Raw genomic sequence first — 21,205 nt, 5'->3', positions numbered from 1 at the left:
ATGGCTGCCACACTGGCAGTTCTGCTTCTTGGAAAGTGCAGAGGGAGGAGTCTGGCCCGGTGGTGCCTTCTCCCTTCGGGATGCGGGCAACCTCATCACTCAGCAAATCCCACCACTCAGGACGGGGCTGCATGCCCGCCCACCCGCCCTCCCTTCCACTCGCATGGACACTGTCGTTTGGGGTGCTTAGTTGCTGTATCAGTGTCCCATGGCTGTGGTAACAACGTATCACAAAGTGGGGGGCTTCAAAGAGTATAAGTTCATTCTCGCACATTCTGGAGGCCAGAAGTCCAAAGTCAAGGCGTCGCTCCCTCTGACGGCTCCTGGGGAGGACCCTTCCTCGCCTCTCTCCTAGCTGCTGGTGGTAGCTGCCGGTCCTGGTGTTCCTCGGTCAGTGGCTGCAGCACCGCCATCTCTGCCTCCTTCATCACATGGCGATCCCTCCCTGTGTGTCTGGGTCCAAATATCCCTCTTTTTATAAGGACACCAGTCATATTGGATGGGCCCACTCTAATAACCTCTTCCTAACTTGATGACGTCTGTAAAGACCCTATTTCCAAACAGGGTCACATTCACAGCCAGCGGGGGTTAGGTCTTCAATATAGCGTTTGGGGGGACACAATCCAACCCATAACACTCGCAGCCAATAGGATCCCTTCTGGCGAGTTTAAGCAGAAATGGGTTTATAAGGAGCTGTAGGATGGCTCAGGGATCAGGTTAGGCTTCCAGGAACAGTGCCCAGACCGCCTGCCAGCACCGGTCTGGGTAAGGGATCTGCTGCCCCACCAAACCCAGAATGGCTGCATTTCCATGGCAGCAGGAAGCGGACACCAGCACCCCAACCCTAGAAAGATGCTGCCTTTGCCAGGACCAGATCCAGCCATACGGTCGCCCCAGCAGCCCACCGGCGTCCTGGTGTAGCAGCCCATCACACATCAAGTCAGACATCTGCCACTAGTGGCGAGGGAGGCAGGGCGGCGTAACCCTTCTGAATTCTAAGTGGGAAAGACAGGATTCACATGTGGGAACGGGGGATATGCAACAGCCTGGGCAGCCCCAGGGACAGATGCCCACCACAGTGGTTAACTCTGCCACCTTCTCCCCTTCTCGCTTTCACTAGAAACACTGGAAAAGCTTAGTGCCACTGTCCCAACTATGCTGCAGTAGCATTGGTCTTGTGACATAGTTCTGAGCAGTGAGATGTAGCTGGAGGCCTATTGGGGAGCTTCTGGGAGTGGTTTTTTTTTTTTCATGATAAAAGAGAAAAAAAGACATCTCTGTCATGATGCTTTCCACCCTTCACCCAGCCTGGAACGTAGAAGTGATGTCTGGAGCTATAGCAACCTTCTGTGACCATGAGGGAAAGGCCAATAGGATTGCAGAAATGCTGGACTGACACCTCTGGGCTGTGGAACTAACAGCCATGCCTGCCTCCAGACTTCTTGTTATGGGAGAAAAATAAACCTCTACTGATTCAAACACTGCACTTGTCACAGTCTCTGCCATTTGAAGCCAAAATTGCTGATACACTAGCCACCCACCCATCCACCATCCATCCATCCATCCATAATCCAACCATCCATCCATCCAGCATAGAGTTAACAAAGCTTTTAAGCAAAGGAGTGAATTTGCTTAAATTTACTCTAGTGAGTTTAAGAAGCAAATTAAGTTTGCTTTTCAGAAAGGAGTGGAGGAAAGGACAGAGGCGGCATAGAGACCAACTGGAAGGTAGAAGTCGGAATGCAGATTAAGGAGTTTATTCCAGAGAGGTCACCTGTAGAAAGTCGTTTACTGTCAGGAGGAGGATTGGGGAAATGGAAAGTTTTGAAGGATTCCTAGATTTGAACCAAACCAAGCTCTCCCATGCGGATCCCACATGCACTAGAACCCTCTCAAATAGTGGTGGTTTTTCTCTTGGAGCTCACTATCTTAGCCTTTGGCGACAGAGTCAGAATTCTCCTCCATCCCATTGCTGCCTCCAAACCATTCCTCTGTCCTGGAGAGAAATTCACACTCCACCTGGAGCCATCTCGGTTGCATCACCCTCTTCCCGCCCAGCCCTGGCCTGGTGAGGCCCAGGATGAGCCCAGCCAGGGACAAACCCAAGAACGTCTTCCCCAAGCTGGGCCCAGTCAGGCTGGTGGAAGGGTCCTATCTAGACAGACGAGGACTGGAAGAGCTGAGGAGGAAATGCAGACTGCCGTGGGTGCGGAGGGTCAGGCCCAGAGCACCCTGCCCTGGAACCCAGGGCCGAGCCAGCACCAGACCATGTCGTGGCTCCTCATCGGGACGGCTGGAGCCGCACCGGGGAAGAGGAGGGCTCCACACCAGGTGTGAGGCCTCAGTGAAGCCACAGACTCGGCAGACCCCATCAAGTGTGCAGGCTGGGGTTCCCCCACATTCAGAGGGCGGACCCTAGCCTGCAGCTCACCGTCCCCCTCTGCCTCAGGGCCCGCTGTCAGACTGGGTGGCCGCAGCGTGCGTGCATGAGGATAACCCATCTCCCACGCCTCCCTACTCAAGCCCCCAATATTAAGTGACAGTGCCAGGCACCGATGGACACGCCAAGAAAGACAGGGGCCCTGCCCTCAGGCCGGCCACTGCAGGCCCGGGAGGAGCCCACCAGGAAGATCCCAGGGGAGCAGGCGCCGAGCCCCGGGCCCCGCCCGCCTGCGCGCGCTCAGGTAGCCACGCGGAGCGCCCAGGACGCGCGGGCGCCGGCAGCCCTGCCCCGCCCCCCGGGCCACGTGGCAGCAGACGTCACAGAGGCGACACGTGATCCAACCCCCAGCGCCGGGGGGCGGAGCCCGCGGCCCCAGGGCTCGCGTTTCCGGACGGGACTTCCCGGGCCGCTCGCGCGCCCTCCCACGTGACGCGAGAGCGCGGGGGGGAGGAGGGAGCGAGCATGCGCGGCCGGGGACCGCGACTTCCGGGCGAGCGGCGGGCCGGGGCGGGGGCCGCGGCTCTAGATCCTCCGCGGGGGCGTCAGAGAAAAGGGCAGGTCGTGAGAGAGAGGATGGGGCGTGAGACGGCGGGCCGGGCTTCGGACCCCGTAGCCCAGCTCCCCGGCCGCGCCGGCTCGAGCTGGAGGGGAGCCCTCGCCTGCAGGGATGACCAAGCCGGGCAGGAAGCGCCAGCACGGCCCGGGACGGGGACTCAGAGCGGAAAGGCCGGGCCGGGGCGCTCGGGGGATGAGGTCAGCGGGCGGCACGGGCCGGGCAAGGAGGAGATGGGATGTCCTTCCAAGAGAGGGGAGGGACCGGTGGGGATTGTAAGCCGGTAAGTGGTGTGAGCTAATTAATGCCCTTAGGAGGCCACTCCGGTCGTTGTGCGTGCGACACAGTCGTGACTTGGACTCGGGCGTGGGCGTTGGCGGTGGAGGTGGAGCGATCCAAGATAGCTGGTGCAGGCAGAACCTGCGGGACTTGCTGTGGAACGTGGGAAGAAGGTAGAGGAAAGAACCAAGGGGGCCCTCGGGGCTCTCAGCTTGAACGGCAGGCTCCCTGGTGGTCCTCCCTAGCCAGTGGGGACAGCTGGTCAGGAACCGGTTCGTGGGGGAAGTCCGGATTTCCTTTGTGCTCCCGGAAGGTTCTCAGGAGATGTGCGGAGGTGCCGCCTGTGTGCCTCGACTCAAAGGGGAGCTCGTGGCCAGCAGCATCAGTTTAGGAGGCGCCAGCAGGAGAGGGCATCTTTCCCATGGGAAAGGATGAGAGTCCCTAAGGAACGGGCATTAACAGAGAAACAGAACAGAGCCCGCCCGGGGCTGAGGAGTGCCAGCAGATGTAGGGATCCATGGAGGTGAGGAGAAAACCGGGAGAGGAGTATTTGAAGGAGGGAGTGGGCCACTGAGCAGAATGCTGCCAAGAGAACGAGTACCCAGCGCATGACGTGACAGCCTTGTCTGATGGCAACCTGCAGGCTGCTGGTTTCCCAGCAGTTTTAGTGGAGTGGGTTGCAGAGTAAATGGCAGCTCCTCCCTTGTAGTAAATGAACTGAGTCCATGTGGAACAGGGACAAGCAAAAATAGTCAAGAAAACTATGAAAAAGAAGAGGAATGAGAGTGGCTAGCCTTGCCAGAGGTCAAAACATGTTATAAGGCTCGATTCAGTGCCGCCAGGGCACATGGCTGCAGGATAATGTGGACAGAGCCGTGCAAGGGAAATGTCAGACGTTCCAAGACACTAATGGGCATTTGTACATGACAAGGGTTGCTCTCGAGTCAGCGAAGGTGGAGATGGACATTTCAGTAGACGGTGTGGCTCGTCTGAGTAATGATGAGGTTGATCCATACCTTGACCACATACAAGTTAAAACCAAAAGGACCAAAGATATAAATGTGAAAGAAGTGAAACCATAAAAATGCTAGGAGAAAAATGGTGAGTCCCTTTACATTGGAGTGAAAATGCCCAACAGGAAAATGGGCAAAAGACAAGAGTAAAGAATCGGCCCAAACAAAATAGGGATGAGCCCCAAGCAGAGGACAAGACAGCTAACCTCACTCGTGATGAGAAATGCAAATTAAAGTGATACTGAGACACCATTTTTCTTATCAGGTCTTGAAAAGTAAAGTTTGATAGTATACTGTAGTTGGCAAGATTGGGAAACAGGTCGGGGCTGAAGACAGGTGCCACCTCGCTGGAGGCGATCTGATGCTGTAACGGGATTGCAAATTCCATTTGTGGGAGTTTATACCTAATGCCTCCAGGGGCCAAACAATGCATGACCCAGGTTACTCACTATAGCATTGCTTATAACAGCAGAAGTTTGGAACACCCCAGCGTCCGTCTCCAGGAGACTGAATGTACGATGGTACAAACACTGAAACACTGCAGCTGTTCAGAAATAAAAGTCAAGGAAGTTTCTATGTGCTGATATGGAAAGATCTCTACAATCTTTTTTGTTTGTTTGTTTTGGTGAGGAAGATTGGCCCTGGGCTAACATGAGTTGTCAATCTTCCTCTTTTTTGTATGTGGGATGCTGCCACAGCGTGGCTTGATGAGCAGTGTGTAGGTCCACGCCGGGGATCCGAACCTGTGAACTCTGGGCTGCCAAAGCAGAGTACGCAAACTCAACCACTCCACCACCTGTCTGGCCCCTCTATGATCTATTTTTAAGTGAAAAAGAAAAACCTACAGAACAGCATATACGGTATGCCACCTTTTGGGGTGATAATGGGGGGAAAAGAATATTTTCTTGTATTTACAAAGAGAAACATTGGAGAATATGTAAGACACAAATAGTGGTTACCTGAAGGCAGGGACCAACGGGGCCAGTGATGGGGCACAGAACAGGCAGGGAACATAGTCTGGAGGGAGCATCTCAATGTTTATCTTTTAATGACAAAGAATAAAGATTACGACACAATGCTTAGGGGAAAAGGAAATAGAAAGTACACAGAATTAACCAGTCAAGTGAGAAATCTTGCTGGAAAGAGCAGAAAAATGTAAGATGTGGGATAAAGGAAGAGGTTTTAATTTTAATCTGATTCATTAGAACTGGAAACTAATTGCTGGTGACATGACTCAAAATTTAAAAAGGGCCCCCTCTTCTCCCATCCTCCAGACACCAAGTTCTCTCCCCATAAGTGACCAAGATTTCCAAGTTACCTATTTCTCTAATATCCTTCCAGAAATATTTTATACACATGCGAAAGTATGTTCACATGCACATAATTTCCCCTCTTCTCACACATCCCTTTTACCACCCTCTGGAGATCACCCCGTACCACAGGCACATGCAGAGCACCTTCACTTTATGGCTGTGCATTATCTGGGTCAACGTGTGGACTGTGGCTGATTTCACCGTTCCCCGGCTCGTGGGCATTTAAACCTTTTCCAATATTTGCTCTGCCGACAAAGACCCTGACACATAAGTCGTTTTGCACATGTGCGAGCTGGTCTACAGGATGGATTCCCGGAGCTCCTGGGTCAGAGCATTCGTGCCACTGTGATGGGGGCAGCAGTTACCATTTGCCCTGGGAATCCGACGAGGACCAGCTGAGACCCTGCCGCAGCCTCACCGATAAAGGCGGCTTCACAGTTATCTTTCCTGGTCTGATGCAAAATGGTCTCTCTGTGTATTTTTTTTCCTGTAAACGTTTTATTATGGGAAGTTTTCAAACATACACTTCTTTTTAAGTACAGCAAACTCTCCCTGTGCCCCTCCTTCCAGCTTTCGTGCTGCATCTTGACCTCCCTCTGTTGTCCTCCCACAACTATTTTTATAGTCTTAGAGTACAAGTGTTGAAATGCACAAATCTTAACCGTAAATTTGGACAAATGGTTACAGGTGCATAGCACAGCCCCCTCTAAGACTCTAGAAATGTCCACCACCCCCCCAAAATTCCCTCATGCTCTCTCTAGTCAATCCTCATTCTCCACCCGGAGGCAAGTGTGGTTCTGATTGTTCCCCCTGTCCATGAGTTCTCTGCTCTGGAGCTGCCTACAAGTGAAGCCATGCAGGATGGGCTCTGTCTGCCTTCTGTCCCTCACGAGGGGACACTCACCCACGTGGCTGTTTCACCGCTCCTTCCCTTTCCGTGGCCCAGTAGCCCATGTGTCGTATTCTGCACTTAGTGTGTCCGTTCTCCACTTGATGGACGTGCCGGTTGTTTCCAGTTTCTTGGTAACACGGATAAAGCTACTACCAACATTTGAGGTAGGTCCCTTTGTGGACACATTCCGTTTCTCTTGGATAATACGTAGGAATGGAATTGTTGGGTCAAATGTCAGGTGTATATTTACCTTCCTAAGAAACTGGCGATCCGTTTTGCAATGGTTGTGCCATTTCTGAATTCCCACCGGCGGCATACGAGTTCCCCCTCTCCACACCCCACCGATGGTCCGTGTGGTCAGTCTTTGAGTTTCAGAATGGGTGTGCAGTGGGGTCTCCCTGTGGTTTTAATTTGCATTCCCCTGGTGACTAATGATGCTGCACACTTTTCCATGTGCTGAGTAGCCGAGCCCGCAGCTTCCTTTGTGAGCGTCTGTCAGTCCGTTGCCACCAACATGCGTCTCACTGGCTGCAGTTTCTGTTTTCAGGGGTCGGCTCCTTTCCAGCTTCTGCCTGCTTTTACTCGTGCTCCAGGGCCTTCACATTGTTTTTCAAAACATATATATTTGCGTCCAGAATTTCTCATTGTCATCTGTGAGGGGTAGTCGGCGTGACCAGAGTTTCCACACGGTCTCCGCGTTTCTCTGTTACGCCCCCAGGAAGGAGGTGGAGCAGCCCTTCCCGAGTCCTAGAGCCCCTGGCCCCTCCTTTCCCTGGGCCGCACGGGCAGGGGATGTTTACATTCATCTGTGGTTTTACCGAGGAGTTTGACAGAAAAAGAGACCCAAGACTCAGGCCTGGGGGGCGGGGGCTGAGTAAAGAGGGGAGGGAGGAGGGGAGGCCCAGAGACGGTGGAGGGCTTCAAAACTGCAAGGCCAAAGAATGATTACCTGGCAGCCGCTTGACCAGGCACCCAGGGAACAGAGCTGGTGCTCGCGGCAGAGCCCAGGGCCGTGCTGGTATTCATCATGACTGTGAGCGGGAGCGGGCCTGAGGGGGACGAAGAGGCCGTGGCTGGGGTCAGGTGGGGGATGTGCTTTCCTGCAGGCGGTTGGGTGTCAGAGGCCTTGGCTGGCCACTGGAGGGGTGATGAAGAAGACTGAGCCGGAGCTTCTGTGAACGAGGGGAGACTTGGGGAGACTGCAGACAGCGGGGGTGGGGAGAGCCCGGTGGAGAGAGGAAGGGAGGTGGTTTACCTGGGGGCATGTGCCTCAAGGGAGCTGGGATTTCGTGAGAGGCAATGAGGGGCAGAGCTGTCCCCACCTCCCTTCCTGGCCCTGGTTGGTGGGGGCGGATACTGCAGGGGAAGCAGAGTCTGGGAGGGAGAGCCAGGCGGGACAAGGCGAGGGGCCATTCTGGGAAGGGGGGGCCCAAAGGGACTGTGTCCATCACACACCAGGAAGTCGGCCCCGGGATGGAGTGGGCAGGCGAGATTCAGGTGATGGGGGACTGCTGTGGAGGGCGTGGGCACATGGGATAGGGCCTGGGGGCTCCCGAGGAGGGCAGTGCTCCCTGAGCTGTGGCTCTGAGTACCAGGCGGCCTGGGGGATCGGGCAGCTGTGCCCGACTGCCTGTGGGCTGCCCAGCACATCAGAAGGCGAAAATGGAAATATCCGGAAAACTTATTGACAAGAAAACTGCAGCGGCAGGCCCAGATCTGGGCAGAGCCAGGCTGGGATCTCCTCCCCCCAGCTCCTAAGTCAGGGTCCTCAGGCCTCCATGCCCTTCTCAAACACCAAATGTATGCGTTGAACTGTGTCCCCCAAAATTCATATGTTAAAGTCCTAACCCCCTGGGACCTCAGAGTGTGACTGCATTTGGAAATAGGGTGTTTACAGAAGTACTCAAGTTAAAACGAGGTCGCTAGGGTGGGCCCTGGTCCAATAGGACTAGTGTCCTTGTAAGAAGAGGAGATCTGGGGTCGGCCCAGTGGCATACTGGTTAAGTGCGCACGCTCCACTTCAGTGGCCCGGGGTTTGCTGGTTTGGATCCCAGGTGCGGACATGTTACCACGTGGCAAGCCACGCTGTGGTAGGCGTCCCATGTATAAAGTAGAGGAAGATGGGCATGGATGTTAGCTCAGGGTCACTCTTCCTCAGCAAAAAGAGGAGGATTGGCAGCAGATGTTAGCTCAGGGCTAATCTTCCTCAAAAGAAGAAGAAGAAGAAGAGATCAGGACTCAGACACGCACAGAGGGACGACCGTCTGAGGACCCTGGGAGAAGACGGCCATCCACACGCCCAGGAGAGAGGCCTAGGGAGTCACCCACCCTGCTGACACTTTGATCTTAGACTTCCAGCCTCCAGGACGGGGAGACAATGAACGTCGTTGTGTAAGCTGCCCAGGGGGTGCTGAGTGTCATGGCCGCCCAGGCAAACTCACAGAACCAATAAACAAATCACAAGGTGTGATACTGTGATTTGTAATGACCTGAGCCAGTACCTGGCACAGAGATCCTAATGCCCTTGGAATCCCCAGTGTTGAGAGGGATCACGGTGTCTTTTGTTATGTTAATGAGGTGACTTTTGGGCCCCACCCAAGGATGGGGCTGGATGCCAGGGCCACCAACCGGGAGGTTCGGGGGTTGAAACTTTCAGTGGGACTCCCTGACTCGGGGAGGAGAGAGGAGAGCATCAGCCACCTGAGGCCAATGATTTCATCAATCATGCCCACGTAGTGAAGCCTCCATAAAACCCCAAAGGACGGTTCAGAGAACTCGCGGGCTGGGGAACACGTGGAGATTTGGGGGAGTGGTGCCCTAGGAGAGGGCCCGGAAGCTCCGAGCCCGTTCCCCACACCGGGCCCTGTGCATCGCTTCGTCTGGTTGTTCTGAGTTATATCCCTTCACACTGGAGCGGTGATCTAGCAGATAGTTTTCCTGAGATCTGTGAGCGGCTCTAGCAAATTAATTGAGCCCAAGGAGGGGGTCGTGGGAACCTCGGAACTCAAGCCGGCTGGTCAGAAGCACAGGGGACAACCTGGACTTGGGACTGGCATCTGAAGTGGAGGGGGCAGGCTTGTGCCCTTAACCTGTGGGATCTGACGCCGTCTCCAGGGGGTTGGTGTGAGAACTGAGGTGAACTCAGGACACCCAGCTGGTGTCGGAAGATTCCTTGTTGGGTGTGTGGGACCCCCCCCCACACACACACACAGTGGAATTGGGTCCAGAACCTCATTTACAAGCCCTGCCTTCTGCTGAAGAAGGCAAAGGTATGGGTTTCTCTTTACTCAGGCTTCTGTTCAAATTGGTGAAAACAAAACCATTTGGGTCCAACTCAGGGAAGGGAGCCCCTCTCCCCGCTAGATCCACTGACTCTCTGCGGGGTCACCTGCTGCCAGGCTGGAGCTGGGTGAGTGGGCGTGCCTGGACACTAAGTCCGCCCAGCTGGTTTCCTCTGTGAACCGCCTCCCCGCCCTGCCCCTGCCGCCCTCTCCCTCCATCCCCACAGCTTTTTCGGCCACCACCCCCCACCCCCCCGCCCCAAAGTCTGGAACTGCCAGCCCTCCAGCCAGCTGTCCCCAGACTCCTTGGCTGCCGCGGTGCCGTCCACCGCACGTCAGAACCTGCTGGGGGCTGACCAGGGACAGCTGCAGGAGTGGACTGGGGGGAGGATGACGCCCCGGGGAAGGCAGGCAGCTCCCTGAGGAGGCCAGGGCACCACAGCATCGCTCCTCAAGCTGCCCTCGCCCACAAGCCCACACAGCCAACACCCCTGGCGTGGGCTCAGCCTGCTCTGCAGAGCACTGGTGCCAAAGCCCTCGACCCTGGCTGCCCTTCTGTCTCGGGGAAGTCCCAGGGCAGGTGGGCAGCGTGGCGTTCGTCATCAGGAGCAGCAGCACTGCCGTCACTTAGAGGCCACTGCCTGTGTGCCCACTGGACACTACCCCACTCACCCCTCAGCGGCTGTCCACCATCATTCCCATTTTACACATGAGAACACTGAGGCGGGAGAGAGGAAGTGACCTGGGGACACGGGACAGGAGCTTGTGGGACAGGGACAGGTGGCCCTCCCTGCAGGTCACCACGACTGGCAAAGGAGGGCTTCTTTCCAGGCTGGTGCTGGGGAGCCCAGGTGGTGTGGGTGGGGAGGGCGCAGACCTATGTGCCCGCGTTCTTCTGTGTCTAGAGGGGGTGGAGGGGGAGGAGGAAGGAAGCGGTGCTGAGAAAACCCCTGGACTTGAGGGCTGGAGGGGAGGAGGAGCAGACACTGAAGCGCCCGAGGTGGAGGTGCCCCCTCCCCCAGGCCTCTCAGCGCAGGGACAGTCAGGCACTAGGTGTGGGGGGGGAGGTAAAGGAGGAAGGGGAGGAGGGGGAAAACGTGTGGAGAAAGGGGGAGGAGGAGCAGGGGCGGGAGAGTGGGGCATGGAGGAGGCAAAGGAGGAACAGGAGGGGGAGGGGGAGCAGGAGGAAGAGGAAGACAGGAGAGGAGGAAGGAGAGAACAGGAGGGAAGAGGGGAAGGTGCGGGAGGAGTAGAGGGAGGAGAGGGAGGAGGAGGAGGTGGAGAGAGGGGGGAGTGTGGTGGAAGCAGAGTGATGACAATGGCAGTGCAGGGCCTGGGTTGATTAGAAGGGAACAAAGATGGACTGAGGGGGAAGAGAAGCACAGAGGACTGGGGCAGAGGCCATGAGGCTTGAGCACCACCCTGCCAGGTTGGGAGGGCAGGCCCCGGAGCCTTTTCTGTTCCCGGGCATGTCTGTCCTAAGGCTCCTTGGGGTGTGTAGGCTGAAACTCCCTCACCAGGGAAGGCTGTGGCACCAGGTCCAAATACAGGGAAGGAGAGAGGCCAGGTGTGTTGGGGCGGGCAGCTAGCTGACCTAAGGGCAAGGGGCAGAGGAAGTGGGGGACGGAGACCTGAGGCTGGCCAGGACTGCTCTGACTTCTCCCTGCTTCAAAGCCACCAGCTTCCCCAGGGTCCCCCAGCCATCACTCACCCAGACCTGCTCACCCATGACCTCTCGCCCTGGGGCCTTTGCACTGGCCAGCCCTCGGCTTGGGGTGCCCATCTCCATGCTGTCCACGTGGAGGCCCCTGAGAGCTCATCCTGCTGGGGAGCCTTTGGGACCCCTGCTGCCCCAGAGTCCACCCTCTGCACTCCCTGTGGGCTCTTCCTGACTGCCCCAGGGCCTCCGGCCGGGGAGGAATGGGGCTGACAGCTTCAGTGCTCAGAGTGGTACACAGCTTGGCAGAGCTGGGCAGCTGGGATGGGCCCTGGAAGCCCCCTCCCCTGGTTGGCCCCTCTGCCCAAGGGGCCTTGCGACAGCCCTCGGCCCCTGGCTGGTTGGCATGGCAACAGCCTCCTCCCAGGTTCTGAGAAGGCCCTGGGCTGAGTCATGGGCCCAACTGGGAACATGACAGGGCCTCCCTGCAGGACAGTGGCTCGAGTCCAGGAGGAAGGCTCCGCGGAGGCAGGCTGGGCTGGGGGAGGGGAGGTGCCAGGTCCCACCTCCCAGAAACAAGGACTTGCTTTTGGGGTCAGGATTGGGAAGGCCTCAAAGGTTGGCTCAAGAACCAGCAGCCCTTCCAGCACATCTCTGCTAGGCCAACCTCTGGGGACCCCTCGGCAGGCATACCCCCCCACTGTCCTGCCCCTGGGGGTTTGCCTGGGTCCCTCCTCGCCTTGGATGGAGCTCTGGTGAGGATGAGGCTTGGGACACACATGAGGCGGTCTGTCCATCTGTCCCAGGCCTAGTGAGGAAGGCACAACACAACGGAGGGCTCAGGCTGACACCAGCTTCATGCCCCCACGCAAGGGGCAGGTGCTGGGAGGCCCATCCACACCCGCCTGTCACCTGCCCAGCCTGACACCCTCCCGAGATCAGGCAGGGCCCCATGGGTGAGGGTGGGGGCAAGAGGGACACAGCCCCTCCAAGCCCGCCCTCCTCTTGCCCAAACCCTGGCCTCTGGGGGCCCAGTCCCCCTGAGTGAGGTGGGGTACAGATGAGGTGTGGCGGGAAGGGAGATGGGAGCTAGGGGAGTTGGGGTTGCCTCTGTAAGACAGGACGGAATCCAGGAGCACAGGGTCGGGAGGCCCAGATCCAAGCCCGAGGGCCCGTGGCTGCTCAGCAGTGTCTCCCTTCCACCAGAGCAAGAAGCCACGAGGCCTCCCACCTGGTTCCAGCCTGCACTCTGCCCTCCCAACACAAACCTGTCCCCCTGGGATGCCTCTCTCCCAAATCAGGACGGGGGGCCAACCTGGGGAAAGAGGATGTGCCACCCATCCACAGCCCTGCCCGGCCCGTCCCCCCGACAGGGCACAGCAGGTGGTGGCATCTGGAACAGGGGCTCACCTCTCCCACCCCAACCACACCAGCCCAGCAGTGCCCGAGCTTGCGGCACACACTTGGAGACACGCACACTCCCGGCCCCAGGAGGAACCACGGCCATCCCCAGCTGCGGTGCGCTTTATTACCACTGGCATCATTAGGACGACAGTGGGAACACAGGAAGACAGCACTCATTTCCAAACTGCCACAGCGGGCGGGTGCAAACGCAACCTCCCGCCAAACTCCCCGCCAAACTCCGAGCTCCAAAGACTGCCCTCAGGGTGACCTGGAGCCAGCCCCCGGGGCAGAGCAGAGGGAGACCTGGGGGCAGGCGGCTGGGCTGGCCCGGGGAGGGAGGACCCCACCTAGCAGGTTCCGCCCAAAATACATCTACACACCTCTGCTACACGTCCCCACACGGTTAGTGTCTTAAATACATATATATATTTCATCTGACCTGTGTCGGTTATCAAGTTAAAAACTGACCACTTCTCTTTACATTAACTTCACAGTAACTGTTTGCAGAAGACAATGAATCCAGTGTTGATAGCTCAGGGCTTCCTGCCCCAGGAAAGTAAGTTTCTTCCCCATGGAAACCCCATGGGGAAAACCAGGGCTGCTGCCACATCTCCAGGGATGGGCGGCACGGCTGCCACGGCTGCCAAATTGGCTGGGGCCTTGCCATATGTTGGACACACACGCACACACACGGACACCCGATCGTGCCAAGCCTGAAGTCCCAGCAGCCCTTCTCGAGGTGGGGGGTCCCCTTCACCCAGTGCTCTCTCTGGTCCGCAGGCAGCCCAGGGCCTCTGAGCCCCGAGTATCACCAAAAGGCGCTGTGCCATGAGGCTGGCCACATGCCCACCAGGAGAGTGAGGCACGCAGGGAGACGAGCCGTCTGTCCACCTGCTGCAAAGGCCAGTGGTCCCTTCACTCCAGACAGGGCAGAGGAATAAATATGACATCAAGTGTTGTCAGGAGGAGAGATAATAACTTAAACTTGGTGGACTCTGTCCTCAGTGCCACTTCCAGTTAAAGCAGAAATAGCCCCCATGGTCTGAGGAATCCAGGAGTCCCAGCGGTTCTGCCACCTGCAGGACCCGCAGAAGCTGGGCAGCCCCCCTGTGCCCACCCCCTGGCCACAACTACTGAGGTTCCAGCAGTGGGATGTGCCCAGTGAGCAGGCGGGCAAGGAGGGTGACCGAGCCAACTGCATGTGAGGCAGCCCTGCAGGGTCCAGGAGAGCCAGCCTCCCAAGGCTGTGGGTGAAGAGGGGGGCTGGGACCCCAGGCAAGCAGCCGCCTGCCTTCCCCGTCCCCTTCCTCGACGATGGCCACTTTCACCCTCACCCCACTGTAAGGCAGGAAGAGCCTGCGAACAATACTGCTGGTAAAGAGAGCAGCCTCTGGCTCCCTGCTCGGCGCTCTGGAAATGACCAGCAGCTCCACAGAGACCCCAACAGGAGAAGGACCCTGAGGGTGAGGTCCACCATGGCCCAGCTGTAGCCTGTGGTACTCCAGGCAGATGGCTGCATTCTCAGGCCCCCTTGGCCCACCCTGGGGACCCTGAGGCGCCCTGGACCCTGTGTGCAGGCGGGGAAGTAGCACAACCCATTGCCCACAGGCAGACATCTGGCAACCTCGGGGAGGCTCTTTCTGCATCTAGAGAATCATTTCCAAATCCCGACTTTCTTTGCTCCGAGTTACAGTGCGGTCAGGACCAAAAGCTCCAAGACACCCACTTCCCACCCCAGGGCTGGTAACTCCGGAGCCACTCAGCTTCTGGCTGGCTCTGCTCCTGCCACGCTGGGGTCCCCACGGGGGGCTGCACCCCTCTGCAACACCAGCTGTGCGCTGATGGCCCCTGCTGGCACTCACGGTGCCCGGGGCCTCCCCCGCACAGCTGCTGCTGCCCCCCAGCAGGAGTGACCCGTTCTGTCCAAGCCCCGTCAGGGACTCACACCAAGGCCTCCGGCGACGTGTGCATCCTTCACCACGCGTGGGGCCAGGCTCAGAAGGGGACCCCTGAGTGTGCAAGTGAGGTGGTCTGGGAAGCCCCGGAGGGAGGACAAATGTGCTGCCTTGCCCCGAGAAGCCTGGGCCCATGCTCGTGGGCCCCTCCGACACCCCTTGGAACTGGCAAGAGGGGACGGAGAGGAAGACAGCGTCAGGTGAGGGCACAGCCTGGGGACAGGAGTGAGTTGGAGAGTGGGAGAGCAGGCATGGAGGAGGGCTGCCCGTGTCCCTCGGGGTCACTGGGTCGGGGCCACGTTCCAGGGGCAGGAGGATTCTTTCTGGTGGGCAAGCCCAGCCTCAGGGGCTTCCACCGGGCTGAGCGCCCAGTCCCTTGCTCTCCATCCCAGTGCCCCTCTGGGGAGGTCCCGCCCCTCCCTTCCATCCTCAGCCCCACAGGGACGCGTCACACCAGCAGGGACTTGACCAGGCCACAGTGGAACTTGCGGACGTGGCGGTAAAGGTCCCCGGACTGCGTGAAACGGCGCTCACACCAGCGGCAGGCATGCGGCTTCTCACGGGTGTGCACCACGGCGTGGCGGCTCAGGTTGTGGGAGTACTGGAAGCTCTTGCCGCACTGCACACACGTGTAGGGCTTCTCGCCAGAGTGTGTGCGCTCGTGCCTCTTCAGCGTGTATGTGCAGGAGAAGGTCTTTCCACAGAGCGGGCAAGTGGGCACGGCGCCGTCGGGCGAGACCCGGGCCCGGGTGCCATCCCGCTCGCGGAAGTGGCCGCTGAGGTGCAGCTGCAGCACGTGGGCACTGGGGAACAGCCTGCTGCACAGCGGGCAGAGGCAGAGGTGCCCGGCAGGCCCCAGCTCCGCCCTGCTTGCTCCCCGCTGGGCATCCAGCTCCAGCTGCCCGCTGTCCGCCATGCTGACAGGCAGCGGCTCCAGGCCCCCTGCCTGGCACTCAGTTGCAGGAACACAGGGTGGCTGCAGGGGGCTGTGGGGGCTCTGAGGGCTGCTGCTGTCCTCCCGTTCTGACACTGAGTCCGGCTCGTCCTTCACTAGTTGCTGGGTCCCTGGCTGCATCTGGCTGCAGGGGGGTGTCTGGAGGACGAAGGGTGGGTGGACCAGCTCTGGCCTCGGGCTGGGCTTCACTGACAGGTCCAGGGCCAGGTCTGACTCTCCTGGGGCCTGCCAGGGAGGAGGTCCCAGTGCTCGTGGAGGGAGGGCTGCTTTGACCCCAGCCTGGGGGAGCCTGGCCTTCTGGGCAGCTGGGCAGAGCTCTGGCGTCCAGGTGGGCAGGGAGTATGGGGACTGGCCAGGCGGCTCTGCTCCAGGGGCGGGCGTCTCCGGCTGCAGCGCGTGGTCCTTCTCCCTGAGCCTGCCCTTGCAGACCTTGACGATGTCGTACATGTGCAGGTAGCTGGCGGCGGCCAGGACGTCCTCGACCGGCAGGCTGCGCAAGTCCAGGCGGCCCTCATACATGAAGTTCAGCAGACGGCCGAAGGCGGGCGCCGTGACAATGTCGCCGTTGAGCCGCACCGTGTCGCGGCTGCCCGCGGGCCGGTCCCTATAGAAGAGATGGAAGTAGACGCTGCACGCGGCCAGCACGGCGCGGTGGGCCGGGAAGCGCGCGTCGCCCACCAGCACGGTGCAGTCGCACAGGAAGCCCAGCTCGCGCTGCTGCCTCAGGCGGCCCAGCAGCCGCCCGCCGTGCTCCGGGAACTCCATGCCGCCGCCGTCATCACCTGGGCATAGACGGGACGCCCGTGAGCGCGCCTGGAGACGCCGCGGCCGCCGTTCGCCCCCGGCCGCCCGACGCGCCCTTCCCGCGGGCAGGCAGCGCGCAGAGAGGGGCGCGCGGCGCCGTGCGTAACCGCCCGTCCCGAGCCGCCCTGGGCACCTGCCTCGAGCAGGAAAAACTCGATCGAAAGTAAACAGAAGCCGCTGCCGCGGGGGCGGGTCCCGGGGCGCGGGCAGAGGGGGCCGGAGCAGCGAGAACCTGCGCTTGCCTCCGCCCGGGGAGCCCCTCCCTGCCCGGGCGCCCCTGAACTTCACTCTCGGGCTGCCGCCCGCCGCGTCCCCCGACGCCGGAGTCGCCGCCGCCTCCGGCCCGCGCCTCCACGCCGCCTCCAGCTGCCGCCCGGCCCGCCAGATGCCGCCGCCGCCGCTGCGGGCCCCATTTATGGCAGCGCGGCCGCGGGGAGCGGGCCAGCGAGCGGGGCGGGCAGAGCCAAGCGCCCGCCCCCCGCGCTCACCTCCGCCGCCCGGAGCTCCTCTCCGGCCGCCGCTCGCGCCGCGCGCCCTCCCCAGTGTGGTACCGGCGCGCGCGGAGCTACGGGCAGCGCGCCCCGGCGGGGAGGGCGCGGGGACGGGGAGGGAGCCGGGCGGGGCGCGCTCCAACTTGGTCGGCCCGGCACCGCCCGCCGCTCGCCCCGCCCCGGAGAGAGCGAAACTCGGGGCGGGGGCTGGAGGGGGCGGGCCGAGGCGACTTCCCGGAGCGACGGAACCGCTGAGGTCACTCTCGCCGCCCCTTCCCTGTCCGCCCCGCCCGGCCGGGCCCCGCGCGCCACCAGCTGGGGCGCTGGGGTGGGAGCGGATGCGGGGCGCGGCGGGGAAGGGGGCTGTCTCGCGATACTTGCCGCCTCGGCTTCGGTGTCCCCCCCACGGGGTGCCAACTGCGCCCGTCTGCTAAGGGACCCTTTCTGAAGACCAGCTCCTTTCCCGGCCCGCGCTGGGGCAGTCACCTGAGGGCTCAGCCGGGATCACGGCCTCCTCGCGGGGCGCTGGCCCTGGGATGGAAGAGGGGCACATGAGGGAAAAGTCATAAATTTTGAAGAGGTGACACTCCCTTCTTGGTTGAAAGCCTCTTTTTAATTTAAGTTAATTTAGATGGGGCCCTCTTCCAAACACACAAGCTGGATCTCGACCTTGGAGTCCAGAACAGGGCACTCTCACCCTCTCAGCAGACCCTAGCTCAGTGTTTGCTGGGGTCCAGGCATACGGAGCTGAGTGCCGGAGAGGCCCCGGGACAGGGCACATCCCAGCAGATGTGGCAGGGCCCGGGGGATAAACGCTGTGATAGACGGGGGCCAAGCACCACCAGAGCCCAGAGCAGGTGGGAAAGGATTCAAGGAGGGGGAAGACACTGTGAGGGGCCAGGTTGGCAAGCTGGGGACAGGGTATTTCAGGTGCAAGAGCGCCGTGAAGATGGGAGGGGACAGCTAGGTCTGCAGGGAGATGGACACAGCCCAAGAGAAATGGGAAGCAATGATCTTGGAGAAGCTGGGGCCCCCAAGGTGGGTATCTGGCTGGCTGCAGTCTTTTCCCAGGGACACAAGGAATGGTGCTGCCCTGGATGGAGCAGGACTGCGGCCCTCTGGACCATTGCTTGCTGTACCTTCCCGACAGTCCCGTTAGTTAGAAGCCCTTGCTACTACACCTGCGTTGGTGGGGCGGGTTAGGTAAGGTGCTTAGCACACAGCAGGCAGTAAGTCGCTGAACCAGGATTCCAAGCCCAGCAGGCTCCTGAACTCCCACCTGCACTGTCGGGCAGCCCTGGAGATGCAGGACGGGCTGGGGAGGGGGAGCCCCAGCCAGGAGCAGAAAGGAGACCTTGATTAGGGGGCGGGGGTGGTGGTGGCACTGGGGGAGGGCCTGGATGACACAGGATGGGACAACAGTAGGCCAGGTGTACCTGGGCAGAGGAAGCTGCAAGAGGAGTGGGGAGCCCTCCAGCCGTGCTCCTTGACGCTCCCGAGGTGTAAGTGTGAGATGGTGGAGGGGCAGCCGTCCAGGGGTCCTGGTCAGACCTGGTGGGCTGGGGGCCTGAGGAGTGGCCCCAGGCCCTGGAGCCCACCACAATTAGGATCTAAAGTCTGTAAGAAGGAAAGCCGCGTTCTTGCCCTAGAAAAGTATTCCTTGTTTGTCTGAAATTTAAATTTGACTGGGTATCCTGTATTTTTTGCTTCTTAATAAACCTGGCAACTTCAGTGTGGAGCTCTGGACTCACCCTGCACCCAGCCACTGAGACATCCCTGGCTACTGCTGCCTTTCCTCTTGGGATCCCTTCTGAGAAGGGCCACCCCTCCACCCCCTCGCCAGTCCCCAGCAGGAGGAGCTGACTTCGAGTCGGGTCAGAGTGAACCCAGAGGTCTTGCCAGCGTCAGAGCTCTGCCCCTGCCCCCTCCCAACCTCGGGCATGACCCTTAACCTCCTTGAACCTTAATATCCTCATCTGCAAAATGGGCAGATTCAACGCAGGGCATGGCCCAAAGCAAGACCTCAGGGTCTCAGGCAGCAGTCCCCTGGCTCTTCCCACTCCTGTCTCTGCTCCACCAGCACCCCGAGAGTGGTCTTTCCTGACCACCCTGCCAAGGTCCCGCGAGCCCATGTTCTCCATTCCTCATCCTTCTCCAGAGCATGCCCCATGCCATGTGCCCATGCCATTCACGGCTCCCCTGCAGTACCCTTGGGGCTAAGGAGCCGGCTGGGCACAAAGTGGGGTTTAGTCAATGTCTCTTGCATGAATGCATGGTGTGGCTTCTGTGAGGGACATCCACTGGGTGCTGCCATCTGAATTCCCACTGCTCTGTGGCACCACATGTGCCCAGTGCAGCCTCCCCGGGCTGGACCTTGAGCCTGCAGAGGCCAGCCTTGCTGGGGCTCTGGGCCAACAGCTCCCCCCACAGGCTGCTGGCGGGGAGTGAGGCCTGGGCTAGGCAGAGTCCCTGCCTGGCTGGTGGGACAAAGTGCTCCTTGGGGGCCAGACAGAGGCTGAAGCAAGTTAGCACACTGCCTGCAAGAGCCTGGGGCTGGGGCTGGGAGGCCGGCCCAGGTAGGGGCGGGCTAGGGGAGGCACGTCACTGGGCGAGGGGACAGTGGGAGAGAGGCCCCTGTGCCTCTCAGGTCGGAAGGTCTGAGTAAGTCCTGTCTCTGTACCTGCTCCCCCAGGAGGGGCTGTCCCAGGCAGCCCTGAGATGGCACTCAGGAGCCGGCCATCCCTCAGCCCTCGGCTCCCCTCTCTGGCCCTGTGTGGTCTCAGCCACAGGGATGACAGGAGGCTGTCGCAGTGGTGTGGGCAGAGCCTTCCCGGATGCAGCCGACCAGGCGGCCATCTGGCCTGGGAGCTGCCCGGAGGCCCCGCCCTGCAGCTGCTGCAGAGACTAGGCAGCCCGGGGCAATGGCCCACAAGTCCTGCTCGAAGGCCGGCAGCTGCAGAAGGTGACAGGCTAGAGGCGCCTGTGCCCTGGGAGGGGGCAGGCGGCCACCCTCCTCAGGGGCCAGTGCAGCAATTTTTGTTGGAAACATCTGGCCAAGGGGGTCCCCAGCAGCTGCAGCAGTGGCCAGGGCGGGCTGATGCGCTGGGTCCTCTCCTTGCCATTCTGTCTAGGGGGGCGAGGGGGGTGTTCTGGAGGAGAGGGGCTCTGCTTTCTCTCCGGGAGGCCAGAGGAGGAGGGCGCTGGCCCTGTGCGCAGGAATAACCCAGTCACTGAGCTGGCTTCCGCGCAGACAGGACTGGCGCTGCGTGGATGGGGCGTGGGGCTCACAGCAGGTCACGGGCACTGCGGGGGCGCTAGAGCTTGGTATGGAGTAGGCAGGAGGCCTCCTGGAGACGGCCAGCGGCCAAGAAGCCGGGAGGTTTTGGACCACCGAGATGCAGCCTCCTGGCCAAGATGCCATTCCTCAAATGGCCAGCAGGCCCAGGAGCGCCTGGGGAGTTGACACATTTTCCACAGGACGGTGCCCTCCTGGTCCCCTAGTGGCCACTGGCCGCCACCCTGCCCTGTCCTCTGGTCCTCTGCCTCTTCAGCCTTCTCCATAGTAATGCCAGACCAGGATGCGGGGTGGACACGGAAACCCTTCCTGGGAGAGCAGTGGGCAGGTGGGGGGGGTCCATGGAAGGTGTGCAGGGTGAGCAATGGACAGACATCGGACATCTGGGGTGACCCTCAGGTCTGGCGTCTGGTCCCAGCGGCATGGACTGTCGGGGCCTCTCACTTGGCCCCCTGGGAGCAGGGCCTTGCCTGGGGGTACACAATCAGAGCTGGGACAGCTGCACTGTGGTGGGAAGGTGGGGGGCAGAAGCGCCAAGGGGAGAGGCGGGGAACTGGGAGTCCCCTTCCTGAGGAGCGAGTGTCCCCTGAGCAGGAGAGACAGTCCTTCTCTGAGGAGCGTGCTTCTTTGGGTCAGCCCCAAGAGGCAGGGATGGGGCCCCAGTTTCGGCTGAAGACACTGTCCTGGATGCTCAGCTGGGCTGGACTGCCTCTGACCCAGATGAAGGGTCCATGCCCCCTCAGGCTGAACTGTGACCCTGGATGAAGAACAAAAATCCCCGCCCTCCCCGCAACACATGCCAACCCCAGGAAAGCAACTCACAGGAGTCTTCCTTTCACAGAAAGACAACTATCTACTGGGAGGCCTCAG

General features: G+C 60.1%; 1 protein-coding gene across 2 annotated transcripts; it reads right to left on the bottom strand.

Moving 5' to 3' along the window:
• Positions 1-12,939: 12,939 nt before the first annotated feature.
• ZBTB42 (zinc finger and BTB domain containing 42) lies at positions 12,940-17,177 on the bottom strand. 2 transcript variants are annotated; one of them, XM_044774412.2, is made up of 2 exons: positions 17,038-17,177; positions 12,940-16,349 (listed from the first exon to the last, which is right to left on the bottom strand). In XM_044774412.2, the coding sequence occupies exon 2, from the start codon at positions 16,262-16,264 to the stop codon at positions 15,239-15,241; it is 1,026 nt and encodes a 341-aa protein (XP_044630347.1). In that variant the 5' UTR covers positions 16,265-16,349; positions 17,038-17,177; the 3' UTR covers positions 12,940-15,238. The 2 variants fall into 2 exon arrangements, with proteins under 2 accessions (XP_044630347.1, XP_044630345.1); XM_044774410.2 differs by having other exon boundaries at positions 12,940-16,527; positions 17,038-17,166.
• Between the last annotated feature and the right edge of the window lie 4,028 nt (positions 17,178-21,205).

This window comes from Equus asinus, chromosome 7 (assembly GCF_041296235.1).
Source record: "Equus asinus isolate D_3611 breed Donkey chromosome 7, EquAss-T2T_v2, whole genome shotgun sequence".
In the NCBI taxonomy this organism is placed as follows: domain Eukaryota; kingdom Metazoa; phylum Chordata; class Mammalia; order Perissodactyla; family Equidae; genus Equus; species Equus asinus.
The sequence above is the reverse complement of the archived record's forward strand: the minus strand, read 5'-3'. Positions and strand labels throughout refer to the sequence as shown.